Below are 12,700 nucleotides of genomic sequence, written 5' to 3'. Positions count from 1 at the left end.
GAGATAAATGATACATTTCCACCAATACATTTAGCAATAAATACCTCGGAAAAGTCGTATTTTTTATTGATGGACGATAAAGTTAGGGTTTTCGGTCTCTTTCACATGTCTTTTAGTTCTTCTATTCTTTGATTAGAATGACAAATGCACTAAACATTTAAAACTGGATTGAGACTGGCATGTTTTGTATTATCCGCAACGCCATGCTGTCCCAGTCAGAAATTTGAATTCTGAAGAGTTCACTACTGGAAATACAACGTATTGGTGCATCTAGTATTTTGAAATTAATGTTAGTGGTATGATACACCCGCAAAAATTAAAAGCAGAAATTAATTGCTACTTTTAGGGGTCAACTCAAAAAATAATCCAACCACAGAAAATACCCGTTATGCGGTAATTTCCACAACATTATGATTTTAAGTCAGCAAGCCCAGCAAAATAAACATTACAAAAATAATTTCTCTAATTTAAGTGATTTAAAGTTTCGCAGTGCTGAAAAGAATTTGGTAAATTTCTGGCGGCGTATCAATATTGTTATTGTGCACTTATCAATTTGATTATGACTAAATCATTTAGCTTAGGATAGATATATGAAAAATTTGAACTATTCCATGATCATAGATGATAGAAAACAGGATCAAAATCATTCCAAGGAAAAGGAGGCCATATTGGTCAAGATGCTGCACGGGAAGATTGACAATCTCCCTCATCTTCCACGATCAGTTGTCAGAATATTTATCAGCTCAACGTTTTCAGGTGAAAGGAAAAATCTGCGTTTGAATAGTACATAAACATGCTGATATGTTTTCAAAAAAGTACAATTTGCATTGAAAAATTTATATCTTATGTCTATTATTGACCTCTCTCTTATCATGCGATCTTTAGACATGAGAGCAGAGAGAAACATCCTTTCCCATGAAGTGTTCCCAAAGCTAAAACAGCTATGTCTGGCCAAGGATCTAGATTTTCAGGTGGTGGATATGAGGTGGGGTGTTACGGAAGATTGCCAGAATGACCACAGTGTTGATAAAATATGTCTTCAGGAAGTCGAGAACTGCCAAAAGCTGTCCCTAGGACCCAACTTTGTGGTATATGATCATGCGTCATTTTATTTTACTCTTCAAGTAACTGCATCATATATGTATGCAGGTCCCATTAAGTACTGTACCATTTCAACTGTAAAATTTAAACTGGCAACGTTTTTAAAATTATGTTTTACAAGAAAAAAGACAAAAATCAGCTTATCCTCCATGAACATCTTTATATGATTTAAAAATTGATTGTTGATTGAAAAATACAGATGGAAATTAGTGACTGGTTAACCGGTTTCTCTGTCGATACGATGACAATATAAATTGGTTAAGAAATATTTGAAAGCTTGGTAACAAGATTAAAATATGCTTCAATTTGATAACGAATTCACATTAATTATTTATTTAATTATTGCTCTCTGGAATGAGATTTGGGTTGATTGGCCAGTTTATGAAATGATATTAATTGTTTAAATGATAATACTAAATAACTCTTAATAAAGACAACATACGATAACATACATGTATATGTCACTAATGGACTTGGTTTTACAAAATGATCGTAATCTTTATTGAACAATTTATTATTTTTGATAAGGCTATCATGGGTGACAGATATGGCTTCCGCCCAATTCCTACAGAAATCAGTGAGGAGGTTTTTCAGACTCTGAGAGAATCAGCTGAGAGGATTGCTAAAAAACCTCACGCTGTCAAACTTCTGGAGACATGGTACAAATTAGATGAGAACTGCTTGCCTCCCATGTACATACTTCAGGTATCCAGCTTTAATACTGGTGTAATAATGATGTATGCTTTCATAAAACTCCCAATTCATTTTTTAAGTCTCTATTGACCAAGGATATGATCTATATACTAGTAATAGGTTGTTATTTCCTCAGTAGACCATCAAATACATGTACTGTTTTTTGATAGGATTTTAAAATAAATTGTTTTCAGCCAATCAGATCTCAGTTTCCATTCTTTGGGGACTACTCACCGGGATGTGATGAATCTCGAGCTAAACATACTCAAGAGTGGGATAAAACTTTTGCAGACTTGAGGGACATTCTTAAAAGTGCTGCATTGTCCTCACATCAAGCAAACAAAATAACAAATAAACAATTGCATGAATTCTACATATCAGGTAAGCATGTATAGTGACAAGGTTTGCAGATACATTATGAGAAAGTTCTCTTCATAAACTTGAAGTCTTATTTTGCCTTTCTGGGGATGGGAGGTACTAGTAATTTAAATATGTATTAACATTTGTTGAAAAAGAATGACATCGAGTGCCATGCATTGAAAATCTTAAATTTTCTAGATAAAAGCAACACATGTCAGTGTATTTAAATTTCAGTTGAAACATTGGATAGATTACAGCTGTATATGTTTTAATAGATTTTAAATGAGATACTTTTTAATATTTAAAAATAATTTTTTGCATATTTTTAAAATGAAAGTATATGTAAAATTATGATTTTTTTCATTCAAAGTTACGGAGAAAGAAATTGAAAATGGAATTTTAGATATAAAATCTCCAAGCCAGAGTGCTGTAGTATTCCATCGAGAAATCCAAGGTTTTACTGACTATGAAGACAGAATGACAAAACGACACATTGATACCACTGTTGAGAATGGGAAGGTAACTGAATCTTGGGTTTACCTTGCAAAAGTAATTAAGAAACACGTTCCTAGACTCTTAAAGATAAAAATTACACTCTCTTATCAATTTCATTAAAGGAAGAAAGTTATTTGTAAAAACATTACCAAAGCAGTTCCTATGGATCCACGTAGGGTTGAAATAAGCCAAGGAATTAAAGATAAAGGGTTCGAAATATTTGTTGAATTTATTGATTCTTTTTTTTTTAGTTAAAACTGTTTTTAAATATTTCTTATTTATGAAAAGTAAAATACAAAAGCATCAGAATGACATGGCAATAAGGTGACTCTCAATTACATTACTAAGTGTAGGTCAAAATACCTAAATTAATGGGTAACTGAAAAGTGAATGCTGGATTTTAAAAATTCAAAATTGTGTATCGTATGGTATGTAAATTCATTAACAAAAGTTTTGAGGAGAAATTACTTATAATTTGTTATTTAATGATTTTTATTTTCTTTTTGGTTGGGGAGTTCTGGAGCAAGAAATCCATTTATAATCGACCTGAAAGAATTCTGATAATTTTGAATGTGAAATAAATGTGATGACATTTAATATAAGATATAACCTACTTGGGTTAATTCGACAAAATCTCATGAAAAGTGTACTTTTCAAAAAATGTTTTACAATCTTAAGTGTATTCAATATTATACTCTAGTTTTTTTTATTAATCATCATGATTTTTTTTTTGTTCAGGAAGTTAATGAAAGTTACTTAAATAAATAAGAATTATTGCAAGTAAATTTAGATTTACATCTGCCAATCAGTGTTGATCAATCAACATCCTATTGAAAGGAAAACGGAATTAAAAAATATTTTGCAACAATGTTTGTGTATATTTCAGTATGAATTCTTAGCAACTTTTCATGATGCATATGCATGGGTGCGAAAGAACATCTATTTTAATGTACTTTTAGGCTGTTCCTGACCAAGAAATCAAGGATCTTCAGGGAAAATTGGAAGAAAAAGTAAAACAAAAAATTGAGTCAAATTATTTCCATGATTTCACAGTGCAATGGCTTCCAAATGGCATTGACCCCAAAGCATCCAAAGACCATAAAAAATATCTCGACAATTTCTGTGAGTACTTTCACAATGATCTAAAAAGCCAGATAGAAGCTGCTTATAATGAGAGGGATTCCCGAGCTTATCGCAAAGCTGGGTATTACAGTGATTTTAATGAGGTACTTCATCATTTGCATTTCTGTGACACCAAATGCCAGACATTCTGTGGACAGGAGAACATCATGGACAGGGTTAAGAAGTACATCCTGGATGATGCAATGAGAAAGCCTTTTGTCATTTATGCTCCCTCTGGAAATGGAAAGACGTCTGTAATGGCCATGATCATGCAGAGTCTGCCTGAGTGGTTCAAGAATAAACCGCATGTTGGAATTATTCGTTTCTTGGGCACTTCTGGTCAAACTCTGAATATTTATGATGTGCTGCTTAGTGTTTGTGGACAACTTGCCGATGTTGCTCAGCAGATCATGGAGCCTGTAGGATACAAAAGTATGAAGAATCTCCAAGAATATATGCCCAGGTTTTGGCGAAAGATCGCAAATTTTCTGAAGAAGCCAATTGTTATTCTTCTGGATTCTCTTGATCAGCTGTCATCGATACACAATGCTTATAAACTACAATGGTTGCCAACGACACTGCCACAGAACATCAAACTTGTGGTATCCACCCTTCCAAAAGAACATGGGATACTTGATAATTTGAGAGCCATGCTGCCAGATGAGCAGTGTTATGTGGAGATTCCAGAGCTTCCCTTGGAAACTGGGATTGCAATTATTAACAAATATCTGTCAAAGCAAAACAAAAAAATAACGGAGAGTCAAGAAAAGGTTTTGATAAACACCTTTTCAAAATGCCCTGGACCCTTGTTTCTTAAACTCATTCTGGATGAGGCACTGAAATGGAGATCTTACACTCTGCCTCATTTGGTAGAACTAGAGCAGACGGTCCAAGGAGCCATCAATAAACTTTTTGACAATCTTGAAGTTAAATTTGGAAAGATCATAACAAGTCATGCTCTAGGTTACATCACCATAGCAAGAGATGGTATCTCTGAAAATGAGTTGGAGGATGTTCTGTCCTGTGATGATGAAGCTTTAGATGATGTTTATCGTTACCACAATCCACCAGTAGATGGCATTGTGAGAATACCCCCTGTTTTAGCTGCTAGAATAAGATATGACATCAAGGACTACATCGTAGAGAGAATATCCTCTGACAAGTATACCATGAACTGGTACCATAGACAATTTATTGAAACAGCCAGGAACAGATATGCTTTAGGAGCACTTGGAGAAAAGCTACATGGAAATTTGGTAGAAATTTTCGTAAATGAAGATGGAGTTAAAAAAGACATCACTCTTTCCAGGAGAAAGTTAACAGTGCCAAATGCAGACAGACAGATAACTCCACAACCACTTTCGAGCAAAAACAAACGGATGTTGCAATGTCTTCCGTATCACATCACCCATGCTGGAAAAGCTCTGTCAGAACAATTAGCAAAAGAACATTGTTTTTGTAATTTGAAATTCCTAAGCAGTAAAGTATTTGCTAGCAGTGTGGATGCAGTAGAGGATGATTTGTTTGAATACCTGGAAAACAAAAAAGATGAAGAAATCAAGAAACTCAGAAATTTTTTCTCCTTGACTAAGAATGACTTATCAAATCCCAGCAGACTTGCAGTCAACATTCTTTCCTATATTGATGCTGATGAAGATGAACCTAATCTTAAGAGGTTGAAAGAGCAAGCAATTATGTACTTAGAAAGTCCTGACAACGTTGGATTGATACCAATTTATCCTGGACTGGCGCCTAAGGATGGCATAAAAGAGTCAATGAAGAAAAACATGGGACTTTTGGCTCAGAACACAGTCTGTAGCTTTGATATGCATCCAAATGGAATGGAGCTTGTGACAGTTTCAAGAGATCAGATGTTACGGGTTTGGTTATTGAATGAGGCAAAATGCATCAAGGAGTTTAACATTGGTATGGAAGCTCAAAAAATAGTCATATGTGGTGATGACAAATGTTGTCTTCTGGACAACAAAGGGCAACTGAAAGTCGTCAATCTAAACAAAACCTATGACGTAACTATAGATTTGCCAACACACGTTATTGATTTTACTGTTGGAAAAGATGAAGTCACTGTTTATACAATTGGACAAAAAGAAAAAGCCTTGATTGTCACTGTTTTGGAGTTGGAACAGGGAACAACCAAAGATTCTTTTGCTCTTGATGGCTGTTTTGAGAAGTAATTATATTGATTGATTGTATGTGTTTGAACGTCACATTAAATATCCTTTTTCCATTAGCATAAAAACGTCCTCTGCTCAAGTTGAAGTGCATACAAGAGATGGGCGAACAAGGCATTCAAAATGCTATTGGCTTCAAATGTATGAAATTCATGTTCATTTTGTTAGATTAAGAATTCTGAATAAGGTTCTTGCTTTTCAAAAGTATGAAATAAGGAAACGTACAAAACTTTAAATTTTCTAAAGGAATTGTTTTCAACAAAAATCATTTTTTGATTTAAAAATAAAAATGTGCCAATCTTGAGGTATGAGCTGAAGCAATTAAAATCATGAGTATCAATTTTCTTGGAAAGATACGAATGTTATCTAACTACAATGTACAGTGTATTTTAAGGTATAGTTTGTTCTTTGTTTCATGTTATATTAACTAAAATGTAAAAGAAAGAATCTTTCACTTTTAATTATCGCATATTTATCATTTTGGTCACCTTGTTCGCTCGTTTAAACTTAAGACAGCATTTCGTAAATTGCACTATCATTATGAAGATCTTGTTAGCAAATTCATGTATAACCTATCATTGGATCGTATTTTGCCTGACTTGTTTCATACCAATTATTAGACCTTTGTTTCTATACTGAATTGACTACGGATAGTACCTAGCTGCAGATCTGTAGCGTTTTATATATTTGTCTTTGACCATAACGCTACAGATCCCATAATGCAAAAAGGTGCAATTTACGGCGCAATAAATTTTGCGCTCTTTTAGGGAGAATTTCTCCACTTTCCAGCATCGGTCAATTAATTACCTCTCACTCCCTAATTCTAATCACATTCTGTAGCCAATATGTATATTGTATCCATTTCCCAACCATTTATGTCTCTACAGGCAATTAACTCGCTTGAAGTGTATTTTCAGCAATCTAACATATGATTTTAATTAAGCGAGTTTATAACTTGTAGAGACGACTATTTATAAGGGTAGGTAGATGGATAAAATATTCAGATTTAATACTTAAATAATGTGCCTAGAATTGGGGAGTAAAAGGTAGTTAATTAACCGATGCTGGAAAAAGGAGAAATTCTCCCTAAAAGAGCGCAAAAAATTGCACTTTTTTGCATTACGGGATCCGTACCTTTATGGTCAAAGACAAATAGATAAAACCATAATGCTACAGACTGCAGCTAGGATAGTACCGATAAACATAGGGCTCTAGGCCAATGCGACTGGTCAATGGTGGGAGATGGGGGTGGGAGTGCTTACTCATCCTAGGTACATGATATTACCTCTAGAATTTCCAGGGGTCCGTATTTAGTGCCCTCTTTACGTATTTGCATTGTTTGTGAATTTTTCTAGACTGACCACTGTTTATTTTCTTCACCTTTTACATCTTTTTAAGCTGTAATCTTCGTGATGGAAAGGTCTTTAGTTCGAACATCGGCTGCGACTGACCTAAGTTGATAAACTATAGGGAACAACTGTTCCTTCATTAAGCACTTGACATTTTGAAATAAAAGTTGCGGTTCTTTTGAATGAGACCTTAAAAACCGAAGCCTCCTGTCATGACAGGCGTTAGCACCATAGAGAACCCTGGCTGCTTTATGGCCCCGAGTGTTGGGTGAAAGTGTAGATTTACAGCTCTTCACCTCTCTATATACGTGAAAAAATTCTCAAATAGGACGTAAAACAACCTACAATCAATCAAAGTGTGTTGATGTTCTTAGTTAGCAAAAGTTGCCTCTTGTGCGACACAAGTTCTATCGTTTGGCGCACTTTTGACAAACAGTTTTTGCAACGTGCAATATTCTAGGATAAATATTTTTTAAAAGATTCATATCTCATTTTATCATATAAAATATTATTCTTAAAGACATTAATTTGTCAATAAATACTAGTTCATTTCATCAGTGTATCGACTTGAGTACATGTTCACTTGAACACTATAGATTAATTTCTTTAATAAAAAGCAAGAACTTTTTTAGTCATCTGTAACTGTCATCATCGGTGCATCCAACCATTATCCATTGTAATGTCAATGTGTAATTAAATAAAGTTCAAGTATAATTGTTTATATGTTTTACTGTTTTCAGTATGAATTACAAAGGTCCCCTGAAGTTTGAAACTCTCCACTTGTGCCTGAGTGCCAGTGAAAGATACCTGTGTGTTCGCAGCAAGCTTCTTCCACCTGAGTACAAAGGAATTGAAGCATCTTGGAAGAAAAGAGGTGTTCAACTTGATCAGGTTAACATGTATAAATTCATGGCTGTGGATTATAACATGGATTTGCGTAAGATTTCATTAGATTTTGATTTAGTTAAACTTATTCTGTTTTGATTACACGTGAAATTAAAATGCAAATCAACATTTTTACAAAATGTATCGATCTTCTTGAAAATTATTTATCATATACTAGAGTATATAATTGTACATTTAAAAAAAATGAAGCACAAAACGTACTCTAGGGAGCTGAGCCTGATAAAACTTAAATTTACTTGACGAATCCAGTTCAGTGTTTCTTTAAGATACTCGGACATGTATCATAAAGTAATATTTTCAAAAATTTATAAAAATCACAGAGAAATTTTGACGTGAAATTGTCTCTATCATCTGTCTTTAAGGTCAAGATCTAGTAAATGAAAGGTGCCTACAGATTTATCAAATTTGAGAAATAAATTCCTTTTTTGATGCTTTACAACTTTAGCTTGGTCAAATAAGGTGTTTCGGGCCATAATTTGTAGGTAAACAAGATGAAAGGCTGTCTTTTAAACTGTCATTTTCAATGAAAAATTAAGAAAGCCAGTTATGAATATGGGTTTTTTTCATATTCAACAAAGAAAATGTATCCAAATTGCCTACAAAACGGTAATTAGTATGTTCATGACCTCTTCTTTAAATCAATATCATTTTCAATATAGGTACTGAGTATCCGCTTTACTTTTCATATGATTTCAAATTGAATGTCATGAAAATACCCTATTTTCTACATAATTCTGCTAAAGCCGTAAAGTACGGGAAAAAGAAAGTTGAAATTGAAAATGGATCTATAGCACCAAAAAATTAGTCTAAAATTATTTACTAGATCTTGATCTTAAATGTGTACTAGTATACAGTGTATATATGACTTTTATTTGTAAAGGCAAAAAATAATTTTAATCTTTTGTGCTAGTTGGTCGACAAGTGAATTTATAAATGGGGAGGCACACTTAAGAAAACATCATTACGAGGCGCTAAATACATGCATCGCTGACCAACTCCCAACTCTTGGGGTAGAAATATGTGCCAATGTGGAAAATGAAATGATGATTACCACCATGCGTTCGGTCGTTTTCTGGAATATTTCCAAAGGTAAAATAATGTTTAGTTTTAATTGGAAGTCTTAAAACATTCTTGCGAAATGTTTTTACACAAATGTTGAAGCCTTATAGTATTTCCCATGTTTCTCAAATATTCTTCTTTAAAATTATTGAAGTAACATTTAATTCAACTTTACTGAAATGAAAGATAATAAAGTTGACATGGGGAAAATTTCCTTTTTTGTTACCCTCAACAAAGATATGACTTATATATACGGGGGGGGGGGGTATTTTTCAAATTGAAATATTGAACAGAGAGTCTAACTTAATATGAATCATAGATTTTGTGACTGTGATTGTATTGTCTACTTTTTCTAAAAAATTGTTTAAAATAGTTGATGCGGGCTCATGTGCTCAAAGGACTTGCAAGAACAAGAAATATTTAATGATGAACAGACCGTCCTGGTTTGACAATCCTACCAATTGTAAAGGAACCACAAAAGCAATGGTTCGCAGCAAAGATGGTATGTTCCTTGCTTTAGGCTCAGAAGATGGTTACTTGTGTATCTACAGCATAGAAACAGGATATCCCATAGGAGAGAAACTTCCATCCACTAAACACTCTGCCTCTGTAAGTACATTATAGTTACACGAACATAGTGCTCAATGAAGTTGATTATCTTGACAGGATATTAATTTTGCCATAAGATTCAAGATTACCTACAAAAACAAAAGAGAAGAACAAAAACAAAAATTATGATTACAGTATTTGAAAACCAAAATTATATATAGATTCAATAAAAGTTTCAAAACTAATTCAATTAAAATATTTTTATCTTAATAAAATTAGCAAAATTTACCCAACAGAATACTCCTAAATAAAGTATAGTACAGTTTATCAATCTGTAGAAATATTTTGGTTTATGCTATATGTATACATTGCCAATGCTGCTACTTGACTTACAGTGAGGTGCAATGAGGGATAATTAATTTTGATTCATTATAAACGTAGTTCGTTATATCCAATAAGTTCACACCTACAGCCCTGGATATGAAATTCCCTCTGCCATAATGCAATTTCTAATTATAAACATGTCCTCTGAAAAAATATTTTTCTGTATTTTAATAGAAAAACACATTCTTGAATGAAGATGTGCTAACTTTACAAAAAGACACATACACAGTATAAATATATTTATCTGTGGGAGTATAACTTTGTAAACTTTAATCTTACCTGATATTTACTTAATTTTCCCAGGTGATAAAGGTTGCCTTTTCGCCGGACTCCCAGTGGGTAGCGTCCGCCTGTCAGAACAACACCATCAAGCTCTGGGACGTGTCCTCGGGTAAGGAGGTGTTCAGTACGCGGGTAGATGCCGAAGTCCAACAAATCAGCTTCTCCCCCAAGTCCCAGTACCTGGTAGTCCTTACTGGGACAAACTTGACACGAGTGCTGATCTACAGAGTACACACTGGAAAAGTATAGAGATGTCAGAACCGTGATTTTACACCTCTTTCCAGCTTGATACCGTCAGTTTTTCAAAACAATAGTTATTTAAGGAAACTATTCATGATAAATGAAGATACTGACGGCACACTTAATCATGTATATAGTTTTTTCGGATATAATAAGTACTGTAATAGGATGTAGTTCCTATCCGTCCTCTGATTTACTTGTACAGTAGATAGCTGTAGTTTTGGTCATTATTAGACAACTTTTAGACGTAAGTATTCCGAAATGGTAGACAATTTCATACCAATTTCTACACAGTATACTTCTTGTAGAACTTTTATCAATATATATTGAAAATATCTGAATATCAAAAGAGTTATACCCCTTATGCCAATCAGTGCAGCAGGAGTACTTAGTATATTTAGCAACTTTTGATTTAATATAAATATATCATGTATATTATCATATTTTTCTTGATGATATTTTTTATATCGATTTTGTTTCTATGAATTTATAGTTTACCTATTTTTCTAGCTCATGTTCTAACAATGTGATTTTTTCTCTTTAACTTATGTAGATATTTGGATTTTTATATTCACACTTTACACGTACATTGCATCCAGTATATTGGAACAAAGAATATATGCTTATATGTTTAGGAATCATAATATTTGTGTTAACATTTATTTATACATAGACGTTAATCAATAACGATAAGGAATGCCATGAAAAATTCTCACTTTACTTCTTTTAGGATTACACACAGTTTATAAGTTCTGTGTGAAATTTTGTCCTGGAATATATTATTACTACGTATAGACTTTGTAAAATGTAATAAAATGAAATTGACACTGCACATATATGAGGTGCCAGTAAATTTTGCTAATACGGTCGCTAAAAAACTTTGATATATAAAACAAATATATTTTAGGACTTTTTGATATTTTTATCTGAGAGCTTTCGGTACAATATAATTAAGTAAAATTATTGCATTGTATAGGACGATTTAGGCAGTTTATATTTCCCAAGTACATCTCTCTCTCTCTCTCTCTCTCTCTCTCTCATTTTGCATTCCGCACATCATTAAACACAATCTGCAAAAAATTTAAAATACATCATTTAATTAAGTCTTACTGAAAAAAGTCTTTGTAACGTTCAAAGGAAATGCAAGAGATCATCACAGATTTTGAAAGCTGATATGATTTTCTAATATGTTTGATGACCATATCAATATCTTTTAATTATAACACCTCTGACTTTTTTAAAACTTCTATTAAGATTAAAAGTTAATCTAATATTATTTTCTTCTTCATAATATGTATATCCATATCAGTTAAAACATTATTTAAAAGTGAATTCAGTGATCTCTTTCATAGTGTTATTATTCATTCAACACACACACACACACACACACACACACACACACACACACACACACACATGTTCATACAATAGTTCTTATAACTAATGAAGTATGGAGTTACTTCTTATTTGATGTATCAGATCAAATTTCTGGATTTGTTAAAATACCAAATCGATGCTGTTTTTTTTTTCTTACTAAATAACCTTTTATTGTGATAATTTAAAAAGTCCAAACATCCACCACCACAAAAACAAGCAAATATTTTTAAACTACAATGAAAATATTGAAATTCTAGACATGCAGTAAACGAACAGCTCTCTCCGGCATTCAGGCTTCTGCTGAATATTTCTTAGATTTCTTCAATGCAATACATTTATTTAGAAATCCATTTAATTCTAGACTATAAATATATTAACAATTAATTCATCTGGAACATCATTTTGTATTAATAAACTGCACCTGTTAAGTGCATTGGTTGAGAAATAACTATTTTTATATTTGATTGTTATAAACTGAATATTTACCACTTACTTATTCTATTCACCAGAATGAATGGAATAAGGAGTGGGTATTTTTTATGGAAATTAGGCGATTCATAACTATTACACGGCAATGTTATGTAAATTTGG

The 12,700-nt window shown here is 32.9% G+C and overlaps 1 protein-coding gene across 1 annotated transcript; it reads left to right on the top strand.

Annotated features, from left to right (window-relative positions):
- Positions 1 to 292: 292 nt before the first annotated feature.
- On the top strand, positions 293 to 11,869 carry LOC134280496 (NACHT domain- and WD repeat-containing protein 1-like). The gene is made up of 10 exons (XM_062762904.1): positions 293 to 756; positions 886 to 1,088; positions 1,630 to 1,806; positions 1,989 to 2,175; positions 2,525 to 2,673; positions 3,609 to 5,962; positions 8,053 to 8,289; positions 9,129 to 9,307; positions 9,651 to 9,886; positions 10,514 to 11,869. Exons 1-10 carry the CDS (start codon positions 591 to 593, stop codon positions 10,739 to 10,741), a joined length of 4,116 nt encoding a protein of 1,371 aa, XP_062618888.1. The 5' UTR covers positions 293 to 590; the 3' UTR covers positions 10,742 to 11,869.
- Positions 11,870 to 12,700: the final 831 nt, after the last annotated feature.

The sequence above is a fragment of the Saccostrea cucullata genome, unplaced genomic scaffold (assembly GCF_032062105.1).
Source record: "Saccostrea cucullata isolate Sc308-1 unplaced genomic scaffold, CSIRO_AGI_Scuc_v1 ctg673, whole genome shotgun sequence".
NCBI classification, from domain to species: domain Eukaryota; kingdom Metazoa; phylum Mollusca; class Bivalvia; order Ostreida; family Ostreidae; genus Saccostrea; species Saccostrea cuccullata.
This window is presented reverse-complemented; position numbering and strand designations above follow the sequence as displayed.